Source organism: Xiphias gladius, chromosome 21, assembly GCF_016859285.1.
Source record: "Xiphias gladius isolate SHS-SW01 ecotype Sanya breed wild chromosome 21, ASM1685928v1, whole genome shotgun sequence".
NCBI classification, from domain to species: Eukaryota; Metazoa; Chordata; class Actinopteri; order Istiophoriformes; family Xiphiidae; genus Xiphias; species Xiphias gladius.
Window position 1 is genome coordinate 7,507,253 of NC_053420.1, and position 24,591 is coordinate 7,531,843.

At 40.8% G+C, this 24,591-nt stretch overlaps 1 protein-coding gene across 2 annotated transcripts in view; it reads left to right on the top strand.

Moving 5' to 3' along the window:
* Positions 1 to 22,803, top strand: part of igsf21a (immunoglobin superfamily, member 21a) — a 157,369-nt gene extending 134,566 nt beyond the window's left edge. The window contains exons 6-10 of one of the 2 annotated variants that reach the window (XM_040115781.1): positions 6,664 to 7,144; positions 12,586 to 12,686; positions 15,273 to 15,465; positions 18,412 to 18,450; positions 22,699 to 22,803. In XM_040115781.1, the coding sequence (XP_039971715.1) occupies positions 6,664 to 7,144; positions 12,586 to 12,686; positions 15,273 to 15,465; positions 18,412 to 18,450; positions 22,699 to 22,775 (891 nt within the window). In that variant the 3' untranslated portion in view covers positions 22,776 to 22,803. The remainder of the gene's footprint in view (positions 1 to 6,663; positions 7,145 to 12,585; positions 12,687 to 15,272; positions 15,466 to 18,411; positions 18,451 to 22,698) is intronic. The other variant, XM_040115783.1, reaches the window with a different exon arrangement.
* Positions 22,804 to 24,591: the final 1,788 nt, after the last annotated feature.

The following is a 24,591-nucleotide window of genomic DNA, read 5'->3' on the forward strand; positions in this document are numbered from 1 at the left end:
GTAATGTCTGACACTTCATTCTGGCTTAGTGTAGACATTTGACAGTGCTGAAGTTCATCCAACACTGCTACTGTTGCATGTCTAACTACTCTAATATTGAAAGCAGTTTTAGAAGTTTCCTACTGTTCCTTCCTCTGGTTCATTGTGTTCTTTTTTTTTTTTTTATTGGTTCTTCAAATGTCACATCAGGATTGATTAAAAAATTAATATGCAAATAAGCTCAGCCAATGATGTTAAACGGTTAGGGTATTTTGTTTTTGATTTCTGAACGGAAGATAGGTGCTTAATAGGTGAAAGTATGTGAAACTCATTTGACGTTTAATTAAAGTAGTAACCCTGTTTACAGACCTCTGACTCACTGCACAAATATGATTTGGTCAGACATTCAAGGTGATCAGCGGTTGTCCCCATTGGCAACCTTTTCTCCCCCCATACAAAGTGGGATTAAGCACGGGGTCGTCATTTTCCTACACAGCTATCTAGCTACCTAGCGACACCCATTTAAAATCACAACTAAAAAGACTATTCTTCAATAATTGTTCTTCAGTTGATGTGAAAAAATGTTCCTATAGCAACTGACCTTGTGGGCACATTCTGAGCCCGACGTTGTAGGGTTCTGATGACCCCCAGTTTGTGCTCCAGCGGTTGGTGAGAGTCAAACAGTGGGTATTGATCTGTGTGCGTGGATTTCCGGTATACTTCAATGTTGAGCCTTCTGTCCGCACATCGAGAACGACGAGAACAATGCACCGGACGGACGTTTATATTTTTTTCAGAAGTCGTTATTTCGGTTCAGGTGGTAGAATGGTCATCTAGTAATGGGAAGGTTCCTGGTTTGATCTCCAGCTCCTCCAGGGGCCGTGTCGAAGTGTCCTTGAGCAATACACTGAACCCCTAACTGCTGCTGGTGCTGCACCGTCAGTGGGTGAAGTGTGTGTGAATGGGTGAATGAGACATACATTGAATGAGCGGTTAATAGACTAGAAAAGCGCTGTACAAGTGCAGTCCATTTACCATTTATTTCTCAACACTTTACACCCAACCTCCCAAATTCCCCTAGTGCAGCTTTGAGAGAGCTGGATATAATGGACTGCATATGTTTAAAGTGTCGGGTATTATGTTTCGAGATCTGTCGGCATCTGATGCTACTGAAGCAAGCCGGTGACATATCAATAATAGCTTCCCAGTGCCACTCATTAGAACGTCCTCAGAGTACAAGCAAGCACTGATTGAAAAGAGGAAAGATAATGACAGTTAATAAGAAGGAAAGCTGATTAAGTCATGGCCAGGATCCTTCCCTCTGCCTCTCTCCTCTTTCTCTGCCCTTTTCTCTTGCTTCTTCTCTTTCATTGAATCATTCTGTCACCATGAAAATTACTGCCTTGTCCTTTTGACACCGCCGTGATTAATTGCAGCAGCATAAAGGTTTGTATGGACCAATGCATGATTGTTACATTTTCAAAAAGGTTTTGGATTTAAGACGTTGGTGAGGTGGGGGGCGCTTGGCAGCGTGCAGAGTGCAGGTGCTTTCATCCCTGTCTGTTCACGGGAAAAATGCAAAACCCTTCTCATGCCATCCCAGCTTAATATCATCATGGCCATGACATTGTGTATGGGCTACTGCTTAGAATTACATCTCAGTTTTCTGCGCTAATTCATTTGGTTCGTGTGCGGACTCATTGTCTGCACATATTGGACTATGAAGTATTTGGGGATTTATTCCAGAGGCGTGATTGATAATCACTTTATTCCGTGCGGTAACGCTGTCTATACGAGAACAATACAACAGCAATGCCAAAAACACTCAAAAATCCCCTTTTACATGAGAGCAAGCACTACTTTCCAAGTCCGACAGATTGAAAATGTATTACCTAAAATGCCACTCTGTTGATTAAAGAAAATGTAACCATTTTGCACCTTCTTGTGAATGCCTGCTAAACTACAAATGTACTTTTTATAAGTTCCTGAGAGAATATGTTTGGAAATTTCAAGATTCAAATAAAGTATTCCATGCCATTTTAAAGGACAGTAAACAGTCTGATGTGGGCCAAAGTTCTGTTCAGTAACCATTTTATTTTATTGTATGACATAAAAAAATATATTTCTTTTAATCCATATACAATGGATGCAGGATAATCAAGTGAAAATCAACTCATCTAAAGCTGCATCCAACAAAAGTGCCTATGTCTTTTTGCGAAATGCAAGCATTTACTGGAGACATGAATCACATCCTCAGTGTTATTCTGGCAGCTTTATAATCACTTGTGGAAAAATTAATCAGTGTTTGCTCTCCCATTTGAATGAAATGAAAGAAGCGATGTTTTCTGTTATCTCTGCCTGTCAAACAAGGAAATGTGGGAAATGAGATTTTAGCAAATTAGTAGGTAGCTGAAAGGAATACAGACCAAGTTTAAAGTGATGACAGATGTCTCCTTAATTGTGCTCAGATTTTAAAATGAATTGTAGATTGATTCTTATTAATATTTACAAAGATGGCACACGGCATGCATTCTCCCTCGTCCTTCTTATTTGGCTTCTGTATGCTGTCCAGTACATCCAGAAATGCCACAAAAACTGTTTCAAAGCACATTTTAACACCTATGAAAGATGTCAGATTGTGGCCTAGCAGAAATCCATTCCACTATAATTGAATTGTGTCGTAACAGCTGGTATTTTTGATATATTCAATAGTAAAGTAAAAGTGCTCATTTTTCACATTTAACTAATTTATAGCAATAGTGGTTGTCAGACGTCTATTAAAACCAACACTGTGCTGAATGGCATTCAACTCAATGATTCACTGGTATCTTAAAGTAGTTACTGTCTGCATTGCTGGTGCATCAGTCCCAAACACTGCAAAAAAAATATGCAAAGTATCGAGGGGAAAAAGTCGAAAAACTCTGATAACGTGTAACACTGAAAGACTGCCTATACAAAGAGGAAGAGAGGTTACAAATCATAATCAACACTGAAAGGAACACGTGACTCAGTTCACTCAACTCTTTTAATATCCTAGTCTAATTTCTATATGTGTCTAATTATATCTGTGTCTGCAGTATTTCCATAGCCATATTACAATATGTGTTCTGTTCCTGGTAATGAAAGGGGAAATGAAGAAGGAGCAGAACTGCAGCATAATGACACAGAAATAACGCTTCACTCTCTCGCCCCGCAGCAACATATCTGTCATCCCATTCATTCATGTCTTTGATGAAACATTCATTGATTCCTTTTCTTATACCTCAAGCAGACAGGTGGCAAAGAAAAGATATTTAGTCACGGTGGGATGACTATGAATAGGTAAACCGATGCTTGATATTTAGCTTGAGGCATCTCCGCAATAAAGGTGTTATTTCTGACTCATCCAGAGCGCACGCAACGTACAGTGTCTTCCCATTCAAGGGAACGGGAGAGTGGTCTCAGACTTTTGGACCCCACTGTAGGACTTCATGCATTATGTGAAGTCATGTAGATGTTTAATCAATATTTCCTGTATGCCTATAAATTAGCATGTCTGTTAATGTTTATAGAAACAAATCAGTTATCTTAGTCTTACAGAATTCCCCATTATACCCATAGCCAGCACAGGTGTTTTTGTGTACCCGCACCATTTTGTCAAACAAAAGCTACAGAACAGGTGCATGGATCGTTCTAATCCACGCTGTTCTCCCTCCACCTGCTGTGATAATTAATGAGGTGTTTTAATAAACAGTTGAAAAGCTTCTTCTCTTTGCAAGTTGTCGGGTAGCTGTAGGAGTTAGCAGCAGACGCAATAGGGTCATTGTGGATCTGAGGGTTGATGTTTCTACTTCCCACTGCACTATTGGATTTTATAGTCTGGCTCCTCTGAGCATATGAAGTAAATGCCGCTAAAGGCTGATGGGTATTTTATGCTCTCACGTGGTAAAATTCAACAGTGTGAAATGTGTTCATCTGTGGAAATTAATTTGTAAATTAGCCTTACATGCTATGCTGGGCAATAATTGTATCGATTCATACCTTTAGAGGACAGCTAATTCCAAAGGTTTACAAGTAGATACTGTAGATGAAGAAATAAATGAAATACACATATGAAGAGCTGTTTCTATGGACCGGATGCAATGTAACAGTATAATCTTAACATATGGTAGGTTTCCATAACAGCACAAGTGTGTGAGAATACCTGACACATCCTGTATTTTACCTGACCCTTAGCTAATTTGAAATGAACATATAGGTGGGATAAAGTGTAACCACTTATCTTGCACCTGTGTGTGTAGTGAACCTTAGCTACACTTACTCCTTGGAGAAGCTTTTTCTTATAAATTTTATAACAGTGTCTTGTGTGTGTGTGCGTGTGTGTGTGTGTGTGTGTGTGCGCGCTAATTTACAAAATAAGGTTTTACTTGTAGGCGTAGTCATTAGTCCTCTTTTAACAACAGATTGCACCAGTGTGAGAGTTCAGAATTTCTCCAACAAGGGCCATTTATTAACAGACTTGATAGACTAAATGGAAAAATGAAAACATCCACTTCAAGTACTCAAATCTGGTTTTCATCTAATGTAATATCTAATTAAATTTGATGAAAATCTGTTGAAATAAATGGCCGCTGTGCATCAGCCTCTGAAGTTACTTCCCTAAACGAGGAAATTTAGAAAGTTTTATAGAAAACGCGTGTTTTAACCCTGCTGTACTGAAAGTGTACTGCAGGTAGATGGGGCCACAGAGTAATTCAAGGCTCACTGGTAGGAGCACCGGTTTGGTTAGGAGGAAGAGTCGTTTAAGTTTTTTTTTTGTTTTTTGTTTTTTTAGTCCACGATACTGACAACAATCGGTGCTACTGAATGCCTTTGAGCAAGGGTCCCCAGCCCCGGGGAGGCGTACCAGCCTGCTCTGATGGCAAGCACTGTAAAGTTTTTAGAGTTGGCTATAAATACTGTGATACCACCCAGTAGCACAACGCAGCTTGTAATATAATGATTTTACATCTCTCCTGACAAACATAACCTCAGCGACAAAGGCTCACACAGACAGGCATCCATCAGTGATTTAAAATAAACATGCTTAAATAAAGGTTAAATTGAATTAAACTAAGAAATATGTCTATTTAAAGGTAAATCTCTCCATTTGTAAATAAACTGAGAGTTCTTTAGTACTTAATGCATATGTTTGTTATATGTCTTGTTATTTGAATTGAGCTTGACAGTGTAGTTGAAGATTTGAGGAAAGATCACAAACTGTCGCTTTAAAGCTGAATAATTTTTCAGAGAAAGGGCCATACGCTGTATTTTGGTCCAAGTATTATTGAATCTATCCCTATTGTGAATGTAAAAATATCATTTGGTGTTATTCCTCAAGAGCTTAGCCTTATCCTTACATGTTTATACTCATTATTGCTGTTTACCCACAGGATGCATCAGACCAAAAAGTGGCACCATATCAAAGCAAGCTCCAACACTCTCTTCACATGAACCTCGCACAATTCAGTGAAATGCAGTGTTTACAAAAATGACTTGATCTGATGATCTTTGGCAAATTGAATTCAAATGACCAAAGGTCCCCAAAAGAGATGTGGATTAAATTTTCTTTTCTGCAGCAACCCAAAAGAAGGCCTATCTGTTTCCAAAATATGAACACCACAGGCAGCGACTATACAACCTTATTTCAATGCTAATATCTGGAGGTTATGTGCTGAAAGGGGGGCACGAATTTCCGGGCAGCCAGAGATGTGGATAGACTCATGAAATGGTAAAGAAATTCCTGTAATATTCTGAGAAAACCCTTTACAAGGTAGGGCACACTACTACAGGACTGACACAGCAGATGTGCTAATTCTAAAATAAATTCTTGCCTCATTTTGTGTTTTATTAATCAGAATCATAAATTGGCAGGCTCTGCAATCGTTTCTTTACCTTTCCTCCTCTGTCTCCTTCACTCTTCTTTCTATCCAGTCTTCCTCCTTTCCTTCCTCTCCACTCTCCCTACAGGGATTAAAGCAAAAAAAAAAAAAGGGAAAAAAAAAAGCCTCTGACTGAATTTTTTTTTTCAGGCCAAGTCATATTCCCCACCTACAATTCTTAAAATAAGTTACAGAGGCGGCCTGCATAAACCCTCAACGCCTGCTACACAAATATTATGTTAAATATGTTAAATTAGAAATGATGCACAGTATTTGTAGTTCGCATGGTAGCCTACATCCGAGTAGATTGTATGCCTACAGATCAGCTACCTATCACCTGGTAGTACGATTCCCGTCCCGTAACCCCATCCCTGATTCTAACCCAAGGTCACTTCCTGGCTTGAAAAGACGCTTGTGGTGGTGATGTGGATTCAGTTGACACTTGCTAGCGTCGGGTCGAGTTATACCCCGTAGTTTTCTCAAAGACTAGGCAAGCAAGTGGTTAGTGGTAGAAGAAGAGTGGTTTGAAGCTGCTATAGTGAGTGGCCAGCCCCCTCTTTTGGCCAAAACAAGCACAACTCGAGATGGCTGCCCGTCTTCTCTGCTGCCTGGTCTTTATTTACGGTCTGTTCTTAATTCACGGTTAAAAACGGGGATATTTCCGGGGACAGCTCCAGCCAGGGACAGGCCCCCAAAAACAGGGACTGTCCCCTGAAAACGGGGACATCCGGTCACCCTATTCTCCATCCGTTTCTCAATTTCAATACTCCTTGTTCTTTCCAAGGTGTACTTCAAGCGGGATGGCGAGCTGATAGAGGTGATCTCCTACACTCAACCCTCCACCTACGAGCAGGGAGGCGGCTCAGCGGGGGTGAGAGGAGCCAGGCCGCTCATCAGCAGGGACCTTGATGACACTAAGCTCCAGCGGTCCCTTTCCCTTCTGGACCCCGAAGGGCGCTCGGCCCATCTGTACACAGAGAGCCCCCAGCGTGTCCACACTCAGGGCCAGCAGGCCTACGAGCCCAGCCCCGCGACAGAGGTCATCCCAGAGACAGTGGTGAGCCGGGAGTTCCCCCGCTGGGTGCACAGCACGGACCCTCTCTACTACTTCAGCCACACTCACATCCCCCAAAGTGACGGCTCTGTAGTGGTGCAGGCCCGACTCACCTGGACCCTCAACCCTCAGCTGGATAATGACGCTCTGTTCAGCTGTGAAGTCAAGCACCCAGCACTGTCTATGCCCATGCAGACAGAGGTTACCCTTGGTGAGTAGGAGGCATACTAACCTATTGCTTTGAGTGTTATTCTCACTCCTCTACCAACCTGTCTCTCATCTGTCCTTTATTCCTCCTCCTACACAACCCAAAACACTCCACCTAGACACACATACACCCTTTTTTTCATTTCTTCTCCTTTTTAATCTCCTGCTGTCTCCTTTTATCCCCTTGCACTTGGAAACCGACTGGGCCGCCTTATGTCTCCCTTGCAAATGTACTCAGAACAACACTGATTTTCATTTGATGCCGGTTAATTGTGTTACAGCTGAGCAGATTGCGAGTTTAGCGGTGAATGCAAAACTCCAAGTGACTGACAGGGCAATTCATTGAGCTGTCTGTTGCTAGATTGAGTTAACTCAGTACCGTTATTGAAAAAGTCAACCTGAATTAGAGAAGTCAAATGAGAATTCAGACACACTGACCAATGTTATATCATTGGAAAGAAGAGACTGAAGACTGAAGACTTTTTCAGTCTTCAATGAGCAGCTCCCTTAAGCTCTGCAGTTTCAAACTTTAGTCTTTTAAAGAGAAGTGTAGCTTCTAAATTTCATCACTTTATTTCAAGGAGAGAAACACTATGTCAGTGGGGTTATTTGTCTGTTCATCAGCAAACTATCAAAGTAGAAGAAGCAGTGATGCAGATAGTGAGTTCATAAAAAAGGAGTCGTACTTTAAGGAAATATTAGCATTAAGTTTTAATAGTTTGTGAGCCAAAAGAGAGACACACACACTTTCAGATTTTTTTTCATTTTTTTTTTTTAAATCTAAAAACAAAGATGGCTTCCAGCGCATCCAATTAACACTTCAAAGGCAATAAGTTGGCATGGTCCTCCTGGAGACAAGCCACGCAATCCTGACACGATAAACAGAGACATCATCTTCCACAAGAAGCTAGCAGTGGTTGAGGGAAGAAAAAAAGGCTATGAACGAGGAGGCTGTGGCGGGTACACGTTTGCTTGCTGCATTGTGTCTCACTGTCAGTATTTTATCTCACATTATAACATTTGATATATTTAAAAAGTATCCCTCTTACTGTGCTGGTGGGCAGCTGTGGTCACTCTGAGTCAATGTGTAGAAACTGTCTTTATCATCTAGATATGGAAAGTCTTTAATAGGTTTAAAAAAAATGATAAGTAGGTATTAAAAATGTCACGCAGACAGGGATACAGCTTTTTCTTACCTTAACTGTGGTCCATTGTTGTCAAGCCAGATATGTGATGACTTGACACACATAATCTAAAATACAACCAGTACTTTTTATTGATATAAGTCAATACAACATACTAAAGCTCACCCATTTTGTTTGCAGTAGCAACTTGAAGTTTTGGAAATTAGAAAACATATTAGACATTGTATTACACTGAGAACTCCTTGGATCTGAACTTTAATGACTGGAAGGACAGTGGCAGAAAATCTTGTCGCACCAGGTTGAACCATCCATTAATCCAGCTTTCTTTTGATGGTGAACTCAAAGATTGTTGCTTGAGAAAAGAAAAAAAAGTTTTGGATTTTGCGTAAATTTCACTTTCTGTCTGCCAAGAGGATTTTCCTGCCAGAATCCATGTACATATCTGGGTAAATAGGGTGAATCTACAGGGTCTCAATTAGTGAGGAAGGGACAATCCTTTCTGTTGTACCTTTTGAATCAATCAGTTTTTAGTTCAGACTGACAAGACTGCACTTTTCTAGATAAAAATCTTGTGCAGGATAGGTCAAAGGACAAAGGCTGCCATCATTCTTTGTCTCTTTGTCAACAAATCCTATAAAAGACCTGAACTCTACCCTGTCCATGCAGCTCCAAACCCCATGTTTCCTACAGAAGACATAAACCTTCAAAAAGGGTTCACAAACATATGCAGGAGTTTCATTTTTATAGGCTAAGCAATTTTTAAAATACCAGGTCAATGCAGTTTTTAGCAAATGTTACTCAACAACACAAACAAGATAAATAGTGAATTTGTTGGGGATTATTTTCAGTTGCATATTAAAACTCATTTGCTGCACTAGTGACTATTTATGGCAGCAGAAGAGCACATGTAGGATTGACTTAAATAAATTACAGCGACCATGTTCGTAGTAATACAGGACCATTTCACCCAGTGTGATGGTGTGGCTCTTTGATGTGTTTTCAATTGCTTTTGGATAACAGTGGAGGTGTATTGCAAAGAGCACTTTGTTATTTCGCACTTTGACTACACCCACACCACTTGGTTTTGATCTTTTCATTACATTTTTTGATGTTAAGAAAAATGTAAGATTTTGCCAGGCTTACCTTTTAAATCATTCAATCGTATTTAAGGTGAGGTGAGGATCAAGTGTCTAAAAAGCCCTTTGGCACTCATTTAAAAAAAAAAAAATTGTTGCAATTGGTATTGTCACTTTTTTTAAATGGGAATGTCTCATACCAGAAAATTGTCTTTTAAAATGTAGTAACTGTCACCGTCATATACAAAGTGGATAGAAATATAGTACATCACATGCAATACGGAGACTGCAGTATCAGTTGAGGGTATAATGGCGTCGGCTGTCTTCTCCAGACAGAGTATTGCAGTGAAGTTTGTAACAGCTCTTTGCCTCTTTCACATGTTGATGATAAAACAAATGACACACCCTGAGGGGAATGAGCCCTGTGAAACTCTAGATATAGATATAGATATAGATATATAGATACACACACACACACACACACATATATATATATATATATATATATATATATATATATATATATATATATATAGATATAGATATATAGATATACATACACACACACACACACACACACACACACACATATATATATATATATATATATATATATATACACACACATATTATTCAGCTGAAAGTGCATAATTGCTCTCAGGATCTGTCTTACTGTATATAAACACTCTCTCTTGGTTCTCTCAGGTGTGTTTGGTCAGGAAATGAAAAGGACTACCCATAAGTAATAAATCTTTCAGAGATTTAATATTGCCACATGAGACAGAGCGACAGTCTGACAATCGACCAATGTTGTATTACACTTCATGAATATTCATGGCTGGCTCCGTGCTCACCATACAAATGAACCCAAAGCTGGCACTAGGCCTTGAGAGTCTAAAAAAGTGCTACATCTCTTATGAGATCATGAAGCCAGTCTATTCTTCACTCCTGGAATGTATTCATGAACATAGTGCATCTTAATAATTAAAAGAAGTTCTTTGCTTTGGATGTGGATGAGCTAAGCTGTTTATTATTCAACATTATTAAGCAAGCGGTGGGATTCTCATTTCATACACCGCACAGTAGTGAGAAGGGATCCAGAGATCCTCAGATCTTCCAGTCATTGTAATAATCAATGAGCAGATGCTCAGTTTCAGGACAGTGGCTACGATCTGTGTGTGTGCATGCGTGTGTATTTTGGGGGATTGTGTGTGTATGCATATACGTGTAGGGTTATTTGTATGTAAGTGTGTGTGTGTGTGTGTGTGTGTCTTTGTCTGTGTGCCTGTGCGAATATAGATTTGTTATGTGCACATAGTATGTTAATCTGTCTCATCTCCCTGCTTTGGGACACCTAGTCCAGTGTCTCTTGAGTCTGTCACAGATATAGTGCCTTTTAAATTCGGTCGCATGCCTGTCCAGCTCCTCTCTTTCAACAGAACCAGTCACCCAGCTAATGCCACAGGTTCCCTTCAACTGCGTAAGTCGGCTGTTCAGCCGGGCAGACCTGTTGATGTCTTGGCTTGGTATTAAAGCACACCTGATGCAGAGTGCGCAGTTGTTTTTCTGGAGGGCCTGTTTATTCTCTGACCCCTCCTGAAGTGATTACGGTTCATTCTTGCAAACTGAAGAAGTTGGGTCTTCTGCGACAGTCTCATGGGACGGTGGCTCATTTCCCTTGTGAGGCCCTCCCCCTCAGAGAGAGGATGTGTTATGTCCATCACACTGCATGCTTCCATAATCAAAGGTGGTGACGCAGGACACCAACTGTCACTGTTGGAGCAAATCCCAGAAATCAGCCATCATTTTCCCCAGCCATATGCCTTGCAGGCTCTATGTAACGCCATGCCACCGGTTTTTAAAAATACCCTACCGTTAGTGTGTTGGTGGTGGAAAAATAGTGCTTCACCATGCCATGCCAGAACTAGCCTGTGAAAAGCCATCCATCGTCGGCCTGAGATGGAACATTTAGCCATGTCAAACTGCTCACATGATGCCTTTGGTTGGGTTGCCAGGATATATAAATGGATGTTTTCCTTTAATCTTAAAAAGTTACTTACTCCAAGATTTCCTCTTGGACTTTGCACCAGTTTGTACTGCTATTCACTGATTTTCTTGACAAATGAATCCTTTCATACAGAATAAGATGTCTTGTGGCGGAAAAATCTTTCTAAAATTTGAATATCTGCTCTTTTCCCCCTTTGTGTCACTTGAATGCTTGCTAACCATTTCATGCAATTCAAGTGCATTGGCGTCTGTTTTATAAAAATATCCCTAGATGTGATATACAGTACATCGAAAATGCCACATTGTCAGTCCAATCAATCCTCCAGATATGACTGTGTAAATCCTAATCAGTTGCAGGCTTGTAGTCAATGGCTGCCTAAGAAAAGGCTGTGCTTCATTAGCCACTGTGGACAGTTTGGTGCCAGAGTAATAGCTAAAAACTGAGGTCATTTGTCTGTTTATTTATCCTTTAGTTCCACTCATCAAGGAAAACAAGGGCCCAGTGCGATTTATTTATAAATTAAACAAAAACCCCCTGGGGTGGACTTGTACAGGCATTATTGATAGGATGCCCTCAGCATGGGCTGCTCAATTCATTTTTCTAACATACGGAACTGAAACGCATGTGAAGCAGTTGTCTTGAGGGGAATTGTTAATCACCTCAAATGATGCAGAACCTGCTTATATGTGCCCAATGCAGCATACTGTCCTCTTTAGCCATAACGAAATGAATTACTTTTTTATAACATAATGCAAAGCACTCATTTTATCTTGACACTACATACGCAGGAAAATTACTGGCCCCTCACAATCTCAGAATATTAGAATCTGCCTGCACTGTCGTCTGTTTGCATGTATTGTTTTAGAGGGTCCAAATGAAAGCCATCTGGGGGCCGCTGTCCCCACCAAGACAAGGAATTAGCTCTCTGAGTGTCCCTTATCTCACCGCCTCCACGCTCCAGCCGATGCACTCCCATTCTCCTCTAGTAATGAGTATCTACCCAATTTAGTTCCTTTTCTCTCCAAGGGGGAATAAATCCAGCACAGTCCTTTGGATGAAAAACCTGCAGGTCCCTCGCCTCTTTCCTCGTGACCTTAATTGACAGGAAATTGTATTTGTCTCTCTCCCTCTGTGACAAAACAGGTGTCCGGCAGGATTTGCTCCTCATGCTCAGTACAATGACCTTTTTCGCTTTGTCTTTTTTTTCTTTTTTCAGCTGCTCCTAAGGGTCCTAAACTCTTGATGTCCCCCAGTAGGGCAAAGGTAGGGGACACGGTGCGCATCACTGTGCAAGGATTCCAGGTAGGATCGCCTGGGGTAAGTGCATGGGGCTTTAAGAAAATGAAAGGCCAAGTTCGGTCTAAGATAGGAGGAGACTGGTGCACATGTGTAGTTAAGCCTGTTTAGTTACCCTCTGTAGTGACCACTCTGTTGGGCATAGTGCATTTATGTAGGCACACAGTTCATTTTGTCAGAATTTGGATTCCAATTGTAACATTTTGGTTTAAGTATGTAGGCTATAAAATACTGAACACTGCATTTTTTTCAGACTGTTTCTGTTTGTACTCAGTAAAGCCTCAGGCAATTAAAATTCTAATCTAAAACAAATAAAGTCAAAGAAAACAATTCATCCATGAATGGCCGATGCCTATCTGATGTCTATGTCCATCATTCTTAGCCAACAGGCTGACAACTTTGCTAGTCAGTGCAATTTTTGCTGCTTTCAGACTTTTTTTTCTCCATAATCCCAAAGAAGGAGCCGTAGGTAACAGCAAAAAGATTTTCTCTGTGTCACTGTCATCCCCTGCCAAAAAAGACCATGTCTCTAGTGTGAATTGCCTGTGGATGGTCCTGATCTCTTTGACAGGAATGACACGTGGAATCCAGGCAGCTGGAGCCAGTCAGGTGAAGAGGATAGGACAAATCCTGATCTAGGGACATGCTAATGGCCCACAGCACAAGTCGTCTGTGTTACTTTTTGGTCACTGCTTCTCCATCATGTCAGATTTGTTGTTTGATTTTATTTCAGTCTCCTGAGATATTGCAATGTAAAATTTACGTGTCTATGTCTGCCCAATGACCTTGAGATTTTTCTTTTGAGTTTTTCTCTGAACGGTGTTAGGACTGGTTATTAACAGGTTTGACTATGGCATAGAGCCAGTCAGGTCCTTTGGCAGTGTAGGCGTCAGCGCAGATTGATTAGAAAGTAAATTTCCTTATCCTTCATTGAACCTAGGCTGAAGGGGTTTCACAAATAGGTAAGACTGTGTGTCAAGACTGATAATTTTGAATCACACTTTTCTGATGCAATAAGATGCCAATTTCCCATCTGGTTTATTGTTTGAGCAATTTATTAGGTACAATCATGCTACAATGTGGTTTTTACTTTGTATCACTTGTTCTTCTTGCTTTGATGAGATTAAATAGGGCAATGATGGTTTCAGAGGCACAGTGCACAGATCTTTTTCATTTGGACTCCAAAGGCTCTTGGGGTTATGTGAAAGGAAGGTCTCACTTAAACCCCTTTTAGTGTTTTGTTTTGTTTTTCTTGCTTTGTCATCTTAATGTGACCTTTTTCCAAGAACCTGTCTCAATCCAACTTTTAGTTTAAAAGGCTAGACAATTCTCACCAGCTTCATCCCCAGCTTCATCACAATTACAAACTCGTAAATTGAAGATTTTCACCATAACAATCTATTTCAGTAGGTCACTTCAAACTGTTGAGGGCACTTTCATGCCAGGCATGTTTAGAGCAGTTTATCTGAACTAAAGAGTCTGGTTTGTTTGGGCAAGTGAGAATGATATCATCTGAACTTGGGTGCATGCCAAACCTGAGAACCAACATTGCTTGCTTCAGGGAAGTATTCCAAAATGCGCAGTTTTGAGTTGATGGGGAAGAATGCTGACATTTGATAGTAATCGGTCCCTTGTGCTTGAAAAACCATGACGGAAGGGTTACGATAGCTGAATTTGTTGGCTCTGATTTGATTCCCCTTACTTCTTTAATTTGTCAAATAAATCAGCTCTTTCTGAGTTGATGCACTTCTGCAACCAAACTGTACTTGAGTGAACCAAAATGAACCAAACTGAGAGGTAAACTTTTTACAGTATAGATATTTATAGCACATATAAGGACCTTGACTTTACCCCGGCTTCATTCACTGTGTTTGTCGCAATAGATGAGGTCCAATCTTGAATTACACATATCTGTAGGAATAGTTAAATCCCACTCTCTTGTCATATGTCAAGTACCTCTGATGACCCACTGACATGCTGTTTCCTTTGAAATAAGGCTAGAATGCTGGAATCCTTTCTCTGCACTGAAAGCCTGCTGGGCTGAAATGTAGTTTCATGGGCTTTTTATTCAAGAAGCTTATCAAATGGATGACAGAGAAGATATATCGTGTGTGACTGTGTACTGAATATGTTTGTGCGGTGCAGTGCGTGTTTCAAGGAGGGAGGAAGAAGAACCAAAACCGTGTTGCTCAGAGGTGGAATCATACAAGAGATTCACCCTCTTATTGTGTCCTCTTATTATCTATGAACATGTCAACCCCCTGATATGAATGAAATACTGCTTCATGGAGGGTTATATTTTTAAATTGGAAATGGGGGGATTGTTCTCTAGAGGGCTCAAAAATGTGAGGGGGAAAAAAACTGTTGTAAAGTGAAGTGTTTATTATTAATGCATGTTGTTAACTTGCCGTTGCATTAGGGGGAAAAAATTGGAGCTTGTATTATTCATGTATCCTTTGCTCTTAATCTCTAGGCTGAGACTCAGACTTTCTCTGCACCGCTCTCTCACCCCCGCTTTCCTCTCTCTCCCTCTGTCTCCTTTCCCCCCCCCCATCCTTTTTCTTCCCCTTTTTCTCTCCTTCCCATCTGGGTGCTTGGTGTTGATAGAATGAGGTGTTCCCTGAGCCCCTCTTTACCTGGACGCGGGTGGGGGGCCGCCTGCTAGATGGCAGCACCGAGCGAGAGGGGAAGGAGCTGATTCTGGAGAGAGTGCCAGCCGAGCTCAACGGCTCCATGTATCGCTGCACGGCCCAGAATCCTCTGGGCTCCACGGATACGCACACTCGCCTCATAGTCTTTGGTATGTTCGCTCAGCTCCGCAGCGCGCTGTGGCCCCATTCTTGAGTGGCCACTACACTAGCAGTTAAACTGAAATCGCGTTTAAGTTTGATTAATTATTTAGAGGATGATGAATATGAAACTTTTTTTTTTTTTTTTTTTTTTGACTGTACAACTTGGCTCCACAAGAATTATCTGGAACACTTATACAATTACACAGTTAAATGTCACAGAAAATTATATAATTCTACAAAATTCATTTTATGTATCTACAGTATCTTTGAAAAATACTCAAGAGATTTATGTGACCGCTTTTAGGTATGAATCATTAATGCAGCTAAGTGTGTGATTAATAAGAGATTGTATCCCTAATTGGCTGAACAACACATTCCTTTTAAGGCTGCACTTAGTGAGGATAACTATTCTCTGGTGAGGGATTTAGTGACTATTCCATCAATGGCACGTCTTGTACTGCTCTCACTTTAACACCAATTGCCAACAGTGGCATCAAAGGCCCATGATGGAATCAAAGGACCTTTGTTGTTGACTGTGTTAAAAAACACTTTGTTCAATGGCCAAACCAAGGTAAAATGTTCATTGGAACCTGGAAGTTGTTCATTTACTGGTGTTGATTTGGGAGCTGGATTGCTTACAGGCTCTGTTATATCTGTGTGTCCTGCTCCTCTGGATCTGTTTACCTGGACACTCTTGAAAGAAGTGGGATCCTCCAGTCTGGGCCTCTTCTGAAATCTCTATCAAGGAGGGTGTTTTAATTAAACGAGTTCTACTATAGCTAAAAGGGTTATTGGCTTCTTTAACCATTTTCAGACAAGCACTTCATGTAAATGTGATGGTAAGTTGACATGTTGGTCAAAGCCCCTGAGTCACTTTCTGTAAAAGTCACAATGGCAGTCACTTCCAACAATTCCAACAATTTTAATGACTTTGCATTAACCAAAAGCCTACAGCACAGATAGTGTTAAATATGCAGGTATTTTTTGTATAAATTAGGCAGCAGATGTCTTGATTCTATCTAATAAATAATGAGATTGAAGTATATTAGAGGCTCCACCAGTTAAAAGCAGGAGTGAGCCTCCCTTTGCACTCACAATGGTCATTGATTAAGGCTTTCACTGCAAAATAAGCTTTAAAATCTATCATCGATGCAGACTGTGAACTGAACACTTCTTCCTTAATGCCATTAGTTTTCCACCATTGTCCCTCAGCAGTAATACCAATCCCTCTTGTATACCAGATCCAAAATACCGTGCACACACTGCAGCTCTATCCATAATGGCTCTGTCATGTTTGAATAGAGTCATAACGAAACATTTACATAACAGAGAACTATGTTTGAAAGCCCAGAGGACATCACTATAGATAGATAAAGCCAGCGGTGTTACACATTCCTTGTCTAAAGAGAGCTTTTGACACTTGTACCTTACACGTCAGGTCACATAAGAGAAACAGGAGAATTTTTTTTTTTTTTTTTTTTTAATGCAAAAATTTGTGTTGTATGCACACACATGCACGTCAGCCCTGGAGCAGCCTACAAACGTAAATCAGGTCGAAACCATTTACATACTTCATCGACTCTGAAACAAAGATATTGTATCCATCTTTTTTTATTTTTTTAAATCCTCTTGCCTGAAACCCTTTTGTGAACAGGATTTAATAAAGTATGTCACAAATGTACAAATTACTGGGCGGGTCTAATAAGAACCCACTCTTAGAGGAAAGTGCCACTTTGGGGAGGCGTTACCTTGGGAGGCGTTTTGCTAGGAAGAGCACTAATGTCTATTTAACACCCTGATGCACCCTCAGGTGTCATCGGCTACGTGCCTAGTATGGCCCATCTGTCTGCTTGTCTCCTTGTAGATTGCTTCCACTCACGCTTAGGGGAAGTAAATGGTGATTAAGTGACCTTGGCACCGTCCCCCGTGGCCTTGAGATGAGACACTTCTCTCTCTGCCCGGGGCGAAGAGAGAGAGGTATTTGGGGGCGCTGCTCGCTTGGCAAAGTGTTCAATATACATCATCAGGAATAATAGAGTATAATGACAGCTTGGTATAGAGACACACCGATGACAAGCAGTGCTCACGTCTTGATGATGTACGTCTTTAGCCACCCTAAGTGATAATACCCTCTGAGATTACTGTGAAGTGAGTCAGCTATGAGGAGCCGGGCAGTGACACACACACACACACACACACACAGGCAGACACCCAAACTGCCTACACATGCAGAAACACACACAGATATGTATGCTCATGCAAATTTCCAGGGGCAGGCAAACACAAGCATGCATATGCAAAGTGCACACACTAATTTCTCTGTGTTCTCAGAGGAGCTGCTATGGTAATGGTTGCAGTGAGACTCGAAAAGTTTCACACTTTGCTGAATATGTAGCTTCCACCTTCTCATATGTCAAGTCAAACATCCAAAAATAGCTCACAAAGTGGAATTTAGGGGTATTTCTAATTCTCTGCAAGCCCTCCTGCTTCTTCCTTTGCAATTACTTTATCCCTCCGAGAACTTTGAAAATACATTGTCAGAGTGTATTGTGCAGGGTAGACATCAGCGCAGCTTATTAAACGTGGAGTCAATTTCTCCAGACCCCTTTCCCACACTGTCTGGCCACTGCTGTAGTTGACTTGTCTCCCTATTGCTAAAGTGTCCTGGCTGTTCTGGTGCAGTGCTCTGTGTTCCCAGTTCCATTAGCAGGCCCAGTCTCTCTCACTGGGGATGTGCCATTTAGCATGTGCTTCGGGAACTTTGGAGTTCAGCTTCATTAGAAAACCACAACCTCTGTCAGAGATGACTATTTTTCTCCCTCTCTCTGTCTTTCTCCTTCTCATGCTCTTTATCCTCTTATTAATTCCTTCCTTCATTCACTGGCTCGTTGATTATCTCTGTGACAACTAAATTGTTTGATCCTCTCACTCTTGATCTTTTTTGTTTCCAATAGAAAATCCAAGCATGATGAAAAACACACAGAATCAGAACAGTAAGTATTTCAGCCACAGAAATGGCTAGCTTTGGGTGTCTTGTGTTTTCGTTACAATGCCTCTCATGATTCCTCTTGCATCACTTGATCATCACATTTCCAGAGACGCTGTGTGTAACATGAGAACAAAATGTGACACTGCAGCCTCTTCAGTTTGAAAATGTGTGCTGAAATCTGTCACTGATCAGAGAGGCAAATTCTTTGGGAGATTGTGGTTCTAACATTCAGCGTATTGACAGGTGGATGTTTCTCATTCTGGCCTGAATGCATTGCCCCAGATAGACTCGCAGATCGTGAGAGTGATTCATTCGGGATTTATCTTTGTCGATGTTCGGTAGCAGCAAGCAACAAGCCTCTTCCAATGACTAACCAAGCCTGTCACTTCTGGTTGAGCGTGAGATTATTAGTGTTATATGTGCAGTGGTGGCTCATTTGCGGCTTCTTAGATTATCATATGTAAAGATGAGGAATTGTCACGAGAAGCCTCAGGGCTGTGACAACAACCTTTCCATCTCTCCCTTTTTCTGCCACTCCCTCTCTCTTTCTTCTTCAATCTTTCTATCTTTCCTTTCCTCCTCTCTGACTTTTCATACTCACTTTCTGTCTCCCAGTGCCAACCTCTCTTCCTGTTTCATCCATTTTTGGTAGCTCTTTCCACCGTATTTCCCTCTCTTGTTTATTCCGTCTGTCCCCCTTCCATCATATTTGCTGTATATTTCCCCCTTTTTCCTCTTCAGCCCAGCTCACAATCAGAGTGATTTTGATGCAGACTTTCAGGCAGTCAAGCTTTATGATCGGTGTAGATTACTCTGGAGTGTAAAAAAAGATTCACTTCTGGCCAAACTGCCAGAGTCTGGAATCTTGTTAAATGGGCTTCTGCAGTATGAAGTGGTCCATGACCCACCCAGCCTGAAATCACAATGTGACCACATGGAAACAGCAATCAGAGTTTAGATACGGGCGTACGAAAAAATGAATTAACCATAAGGAGAGACTTCTTAACAGCTCATGTAGATTAGATTACATAAGCAAGACTGCTAGCTTCATTTCCTCCAAACTCTATAAAATGCTATAATGTAGCAGCACCTCTAGATCAATCCACATAAGTATGCAGGTATTAGTTATTAGTGAAAAAAATCCTCAGTCTTATTCTGATAAATATAACAGTAATGTCCACTACATGTAGGTCTTAACTTCTGTACCATGAAGCGAGAATCCCTAAAGCATCTGTATTGTAATAGTGTTTGGGTTTTTTTTTTTTTTTTTTTTTTGCAGTGAGCTATTGTAGATGAACTGGAAAATCTATCCAAATGGTAAAATTCCATGGTATATGATCCGTAGCGCATATGTGTGATGCCCATGTTTGTATCAGGGTACAGTATGAATAACTTCCCAAGCAGATGACAAGCGGAGCTGTCTGACTGAACTGCCCTAGCCAGACGAGATTGAAACAGTCTGGTAGTCTGACATGGGTTCACTCTTTCTCTCGCTTTTTCTGTTTCCTATTTCAAAAACATCCCATTATTCGTCCCTTTTCCTCTCCCACACTCAATTTATCTGTCTTTCTTCATTTTGCTCTTTGTTTTTCCCCTCTCTTCCCCTCTGCGAGTCATATCGTAGGGATGCAAAACTGAATATGCAAATGCTATGGTAAGTGCAGGAGCAGGTGTGTCACAGCAAGGACAGAATCAGGTCAGCATGGATGCGCAGGCATGCCTCGCATGAAAGTCAAATTGGTGTACAACATGGCCCCGACAGGTCACCGCACGCATGCCCGTTCAATTAATGGCTGAAAACCCAACCTCTCGCCTGGTGCGAATGGGAAAGACCGACCCTGTTAGTCAGTCAAGGCCGCAGCAAGAAAACTACGCTTCCCGTGAGGGGTTATATTCATTCATCTTTGTCAGAATTCCAATCTCCCAGACAACTTGTCAGGCTGCACTGAAGGGCAATGAACTGAATTTAAGAGATGAGTGAAATTGAGGACAAAAATGTGACATGTTTTCTGCCACATAACACTGTACCTGTCAGCCTAGGCCGATGGAAGTGTCAAAAGTTTGGGCTTGTCATCTTATTCTGGGAAATGCATCATCCTGGCTGCGACACGGGTTTGCAATCATGAAGCAAAATTTGTTGCAACTAACAAATTCTCAACGGGTGGACTGCATTCAAAAATAACAATATCATAAGAGCCGGTAATCAAGTGATCTGCGTTTTCAAATTTTTTTGGGCAGACATGCTAGGTCTGTCATTTCCCGCAGTGCCGTGCAAAATTCTAATTTAAATCCTCTTAGAACAGAGGTCAGATCAGAGACAGGAACCAAACTGGTAGGAGTACAGACAGATGTGTCTAGCCACAGTAAAAAGTATCATGTAGGACTGTTAAGGCCACTAACTTGAATTAAACCGTCTCTCTGTAGTCAAAGTGGTCAGGTAGTCATAAACAAAAAGAAAGCGTCATGTTTTCAGCTGGCATTTAAGGTCCAACACACCAGAGGTAGAGTCGTCCTTTATTAAAAAGAGCATGTTGCCACGGAAATCAGTCCCAGTTGTCTTTAAAAAAAAAAAAAAAAAAAAAAAAAAAAATCAGGTTGGCAGACACACACTGAGGTCTGAGCCAAAAGGAGGCAAACAGATGGCGGAGTGACTTGCATCTATGATTGTAGACTGGAATGGACCTCAGATTATGATCTTATGGTTGGATGAGCCCATTACAGAATGAAATGAAGTACTTATTAAGAAGATCCACTTCTTATCTAATGTTGTATGACTTGCATGAGCAGAATTGAATATGTTATATAAAATGTCAGATTATATTGTTCTGTGGGAATCATCGTGGAACCTCGATAGTATAACTGAAACAATCCTGAGAAACATACCATTGTTTTGTTTGCAGTCCAACTCATAATAATACAACCAACTTTTCTCAGCATGAAGACAATATTTTATCATCCGGACTCACTGGACTGCAATACCTGACAGGTCTAACCACTATCAAATTTTGAATCTAATGAGTCCAGCCACACCCCAACGTGGTCAGGCTCAAATTGTGAAAGTAATGGTTGGTGTAGCTACAATCTGGGCTCAATCCAGACAAGCTGCTGGTTATGTCAGCAAAGCCACACCCACAGTCAGTCGCAGCTTTCCTGCAACAACAGTTCCAGTTGCAGAGTCCTCTCTGTAATGTGTCCGTGAGGGAGCAACAGAAAACAATAGCAGCATAAAGCTGCCGTCTCTGCTGATCTCTCCTTTATAATCTAGTATCCCTGCTGTGGGCCTCAGAACAAGTTCAAAACATATTAAAAAAATTAGTAAGAAGACGCAGGGCTTCACTCTTTGTCGCTCCCTTTTTTTTATCTGAAGATTCTTCAAATTTTGGGAAAGAATATCTTTGTGTTTGACTAAACTGCACCAAAAGGCCGCGCAGGGACTTTTTTGTTTGCCGGTGTATTGGTAGCACTTTATATCATTATTGTGCACTTAAAAGAACCCCACAGAGATTATTTTCTATTAATGAATGTACTTTACACAAGGAACAGGAAATTGCTATGATTATCCTCTCAGAGCATGACTGCCACCAATTCCCCACACCTGTGGTCCAAGAAAAAAAATTTGACTTCACTTTACTGGTACTAGAACAACCTGCCATAATGTGTGAATACATACAGTAAATCATACATTAAATGCACTTACTGTATTGTTAGTCACTTGAATGTTATGTAACACATGAAGCACAGCTAGTACAGATCTGTCACATTGGAAGCTACTGTAGATAATTAGTAAGGGGGCCGACTCCAGGTTGGCTGTTTACAGTATGTGTTTGTTGCTGTTGTTGCCCAATACCAAAATAATATAACATTACAATATTATCTTGATAACTACTTGATCAAAAATTGGGATTCGAAAACAGAGAACTTCACAGACTTTAAGAATAACTTACAAATGAATTGATATGTTACAAAACATCTTATGTCATTGTAAAAATGTATCCAGCCATGACAAGCACTAGTTTTACCAAAATACCACACGGCTCATTCAGGAGTAAACGAATGCATTGTTTACTCCTGCGTTAACGCCAATGAAAAATACGAGGTTACTTTGTATTTGAACAGGGTTACACGTCATGAAAAATGGGAAAGGGGCTTAATGTATTACAACACCGTTTTAGAAATATGATGCTGCTTGTATGATGAATAGAGGTCTGAGGGCATGTGTATCTCTGAACGACTGTTTCTTTGGTGTTTCTAGATGGAGCCTCCCGCATGGATGTGCTCGGACTAATGTGGATCGCACTTGTCCTCACAGTGACAGTGGAACTGACGTGAAACCGCTCATCCAAGACACTCTCACACACATACTCGCCCTTCTGACACGACATCCAAATAGCCACACATGCACACAAAACACACACACACACACACACACACACACACACACACACACACACACACACATACACACACTCACTCTTTCCACAATCCTGCAAGCCTTCTCCAGTCATCAACAGACCCTCCATGCGTCAGTCGATCAGGAAACAGTGCCACCACAGGATGGCGCTTCACTGTTTTTGTAACGAAATAATAACCAAGATAATGATATCGAAAGAACAACGTGGTGAACGTGACAATAACCACCTCCTATATAGCCCTGCCCAGTTACACCTTTTTTTGTTTCTTGTCCCACGTCTGCCTGTTGATCAATAAAATCAGTTGATTTGAAACAGAAAAAAAAAAAGCATTTGGATTTTATTTTGATGAGTCAAAATGTCATTGGTGTTGACTGAAATGTGAAAAGTGGAACTGGCTTAGGCTGCGCCACCATATCTACCACACCTGTCTGTTACATGTCCTGGGATGACCTGATTAGCAACATGCTGATAAACCACCGGGGAACAAACAGATGCTCCAAGAGAACATTCTTTTTTTATTAATATACAGGTATTCCTTATTTTCTGATGGCTCAGAATGTACAAGGGGATTTAAATGCATTGAGAAACTAGGGAAACAATCTCCTTTTTGAGTGTATTTTGTGTACATCAGTGTAAATATTGAAAACAATTAAAGAGGTTATACGAGATATGGTGAGGAATGGTTGCTGAGGCAGTTGGAGTTTACACTTCACCTTTGTTTGTACTTCATTCAACACTGTTTTCAGAGATAATTCTTGGCTGAAAGGACAGAAGCATTAACAGCCTTTCTGTTTTTCGTTTGGGCTTTTTATATCTATATGGCAGGTCTGCAAGGCCAGAGTAAAAAAAAAAAAAAGATCTAACATATGTCTGCTGTTTTGGGGTTGTGGTGCATGTGACGTTTGAAGATTCTTTCTCCTTTTGGTGTTTTTCAATTGACAGCGCTGCAGCTCATTGTCACTGGCCTGTAATCCAGTTATTTACTTGTGACATACTATCTTAAGTGACCTACATTGTGTACAATACGTAACCCTTACCCACACATTTACAGTACTTAGTAGGGTCATTTTAGGCGCCATTCCAGGGAGGTGCTCACCTGAGGAAGCGTGTGTAAACAGGGTTGTTGCATTTGTTTCATTTCACCTGTATTAAAATGGAGAGATGATAAAACTGAAAAGCCTTGACTTTGCTTAAAACACCGTGTTCGACATGTGTTTGACATGTTTGGTCGTAGATTTGCATCTTCCAGCAGTCATCTTTAATGCTGAGTACAGGTAATATACAGTATCTGATACTGCACTCACCTGCGCATCTAAATTGTCGCAGTCATTAAATCTAAATTTAAATCTAATTTGATGAGAATCCCACCGTATCAGGAAAACTTGAAGGACAATGTGCCAATGCCAAGAGACAGACTTGTTTTTATTACTCCTCAACTACAGGCAAGTTCCAAAAATGAGTTTTTATCAGATATTTCCGATTGTATTGACCCCAACGTGGCTTTTGAAGGAGATTCTGACATTGTTATTAACCCTTTGGAGCTTGTGCTCTCTCACACACAGCGAAGGGTAGCATAATGCAAAGTAATCCCGCATTTTTTTGACTTCACAAGAATTGCAATTTAAGCTATTCTAAGGACACAACGCGTATTAAGGGATTAAGGTCTAAACCAGATGGGAGGTAAGAGCAGAGATTTTTAAAGCTTAGGCGAATAGAAAGGATAGACCTACTCG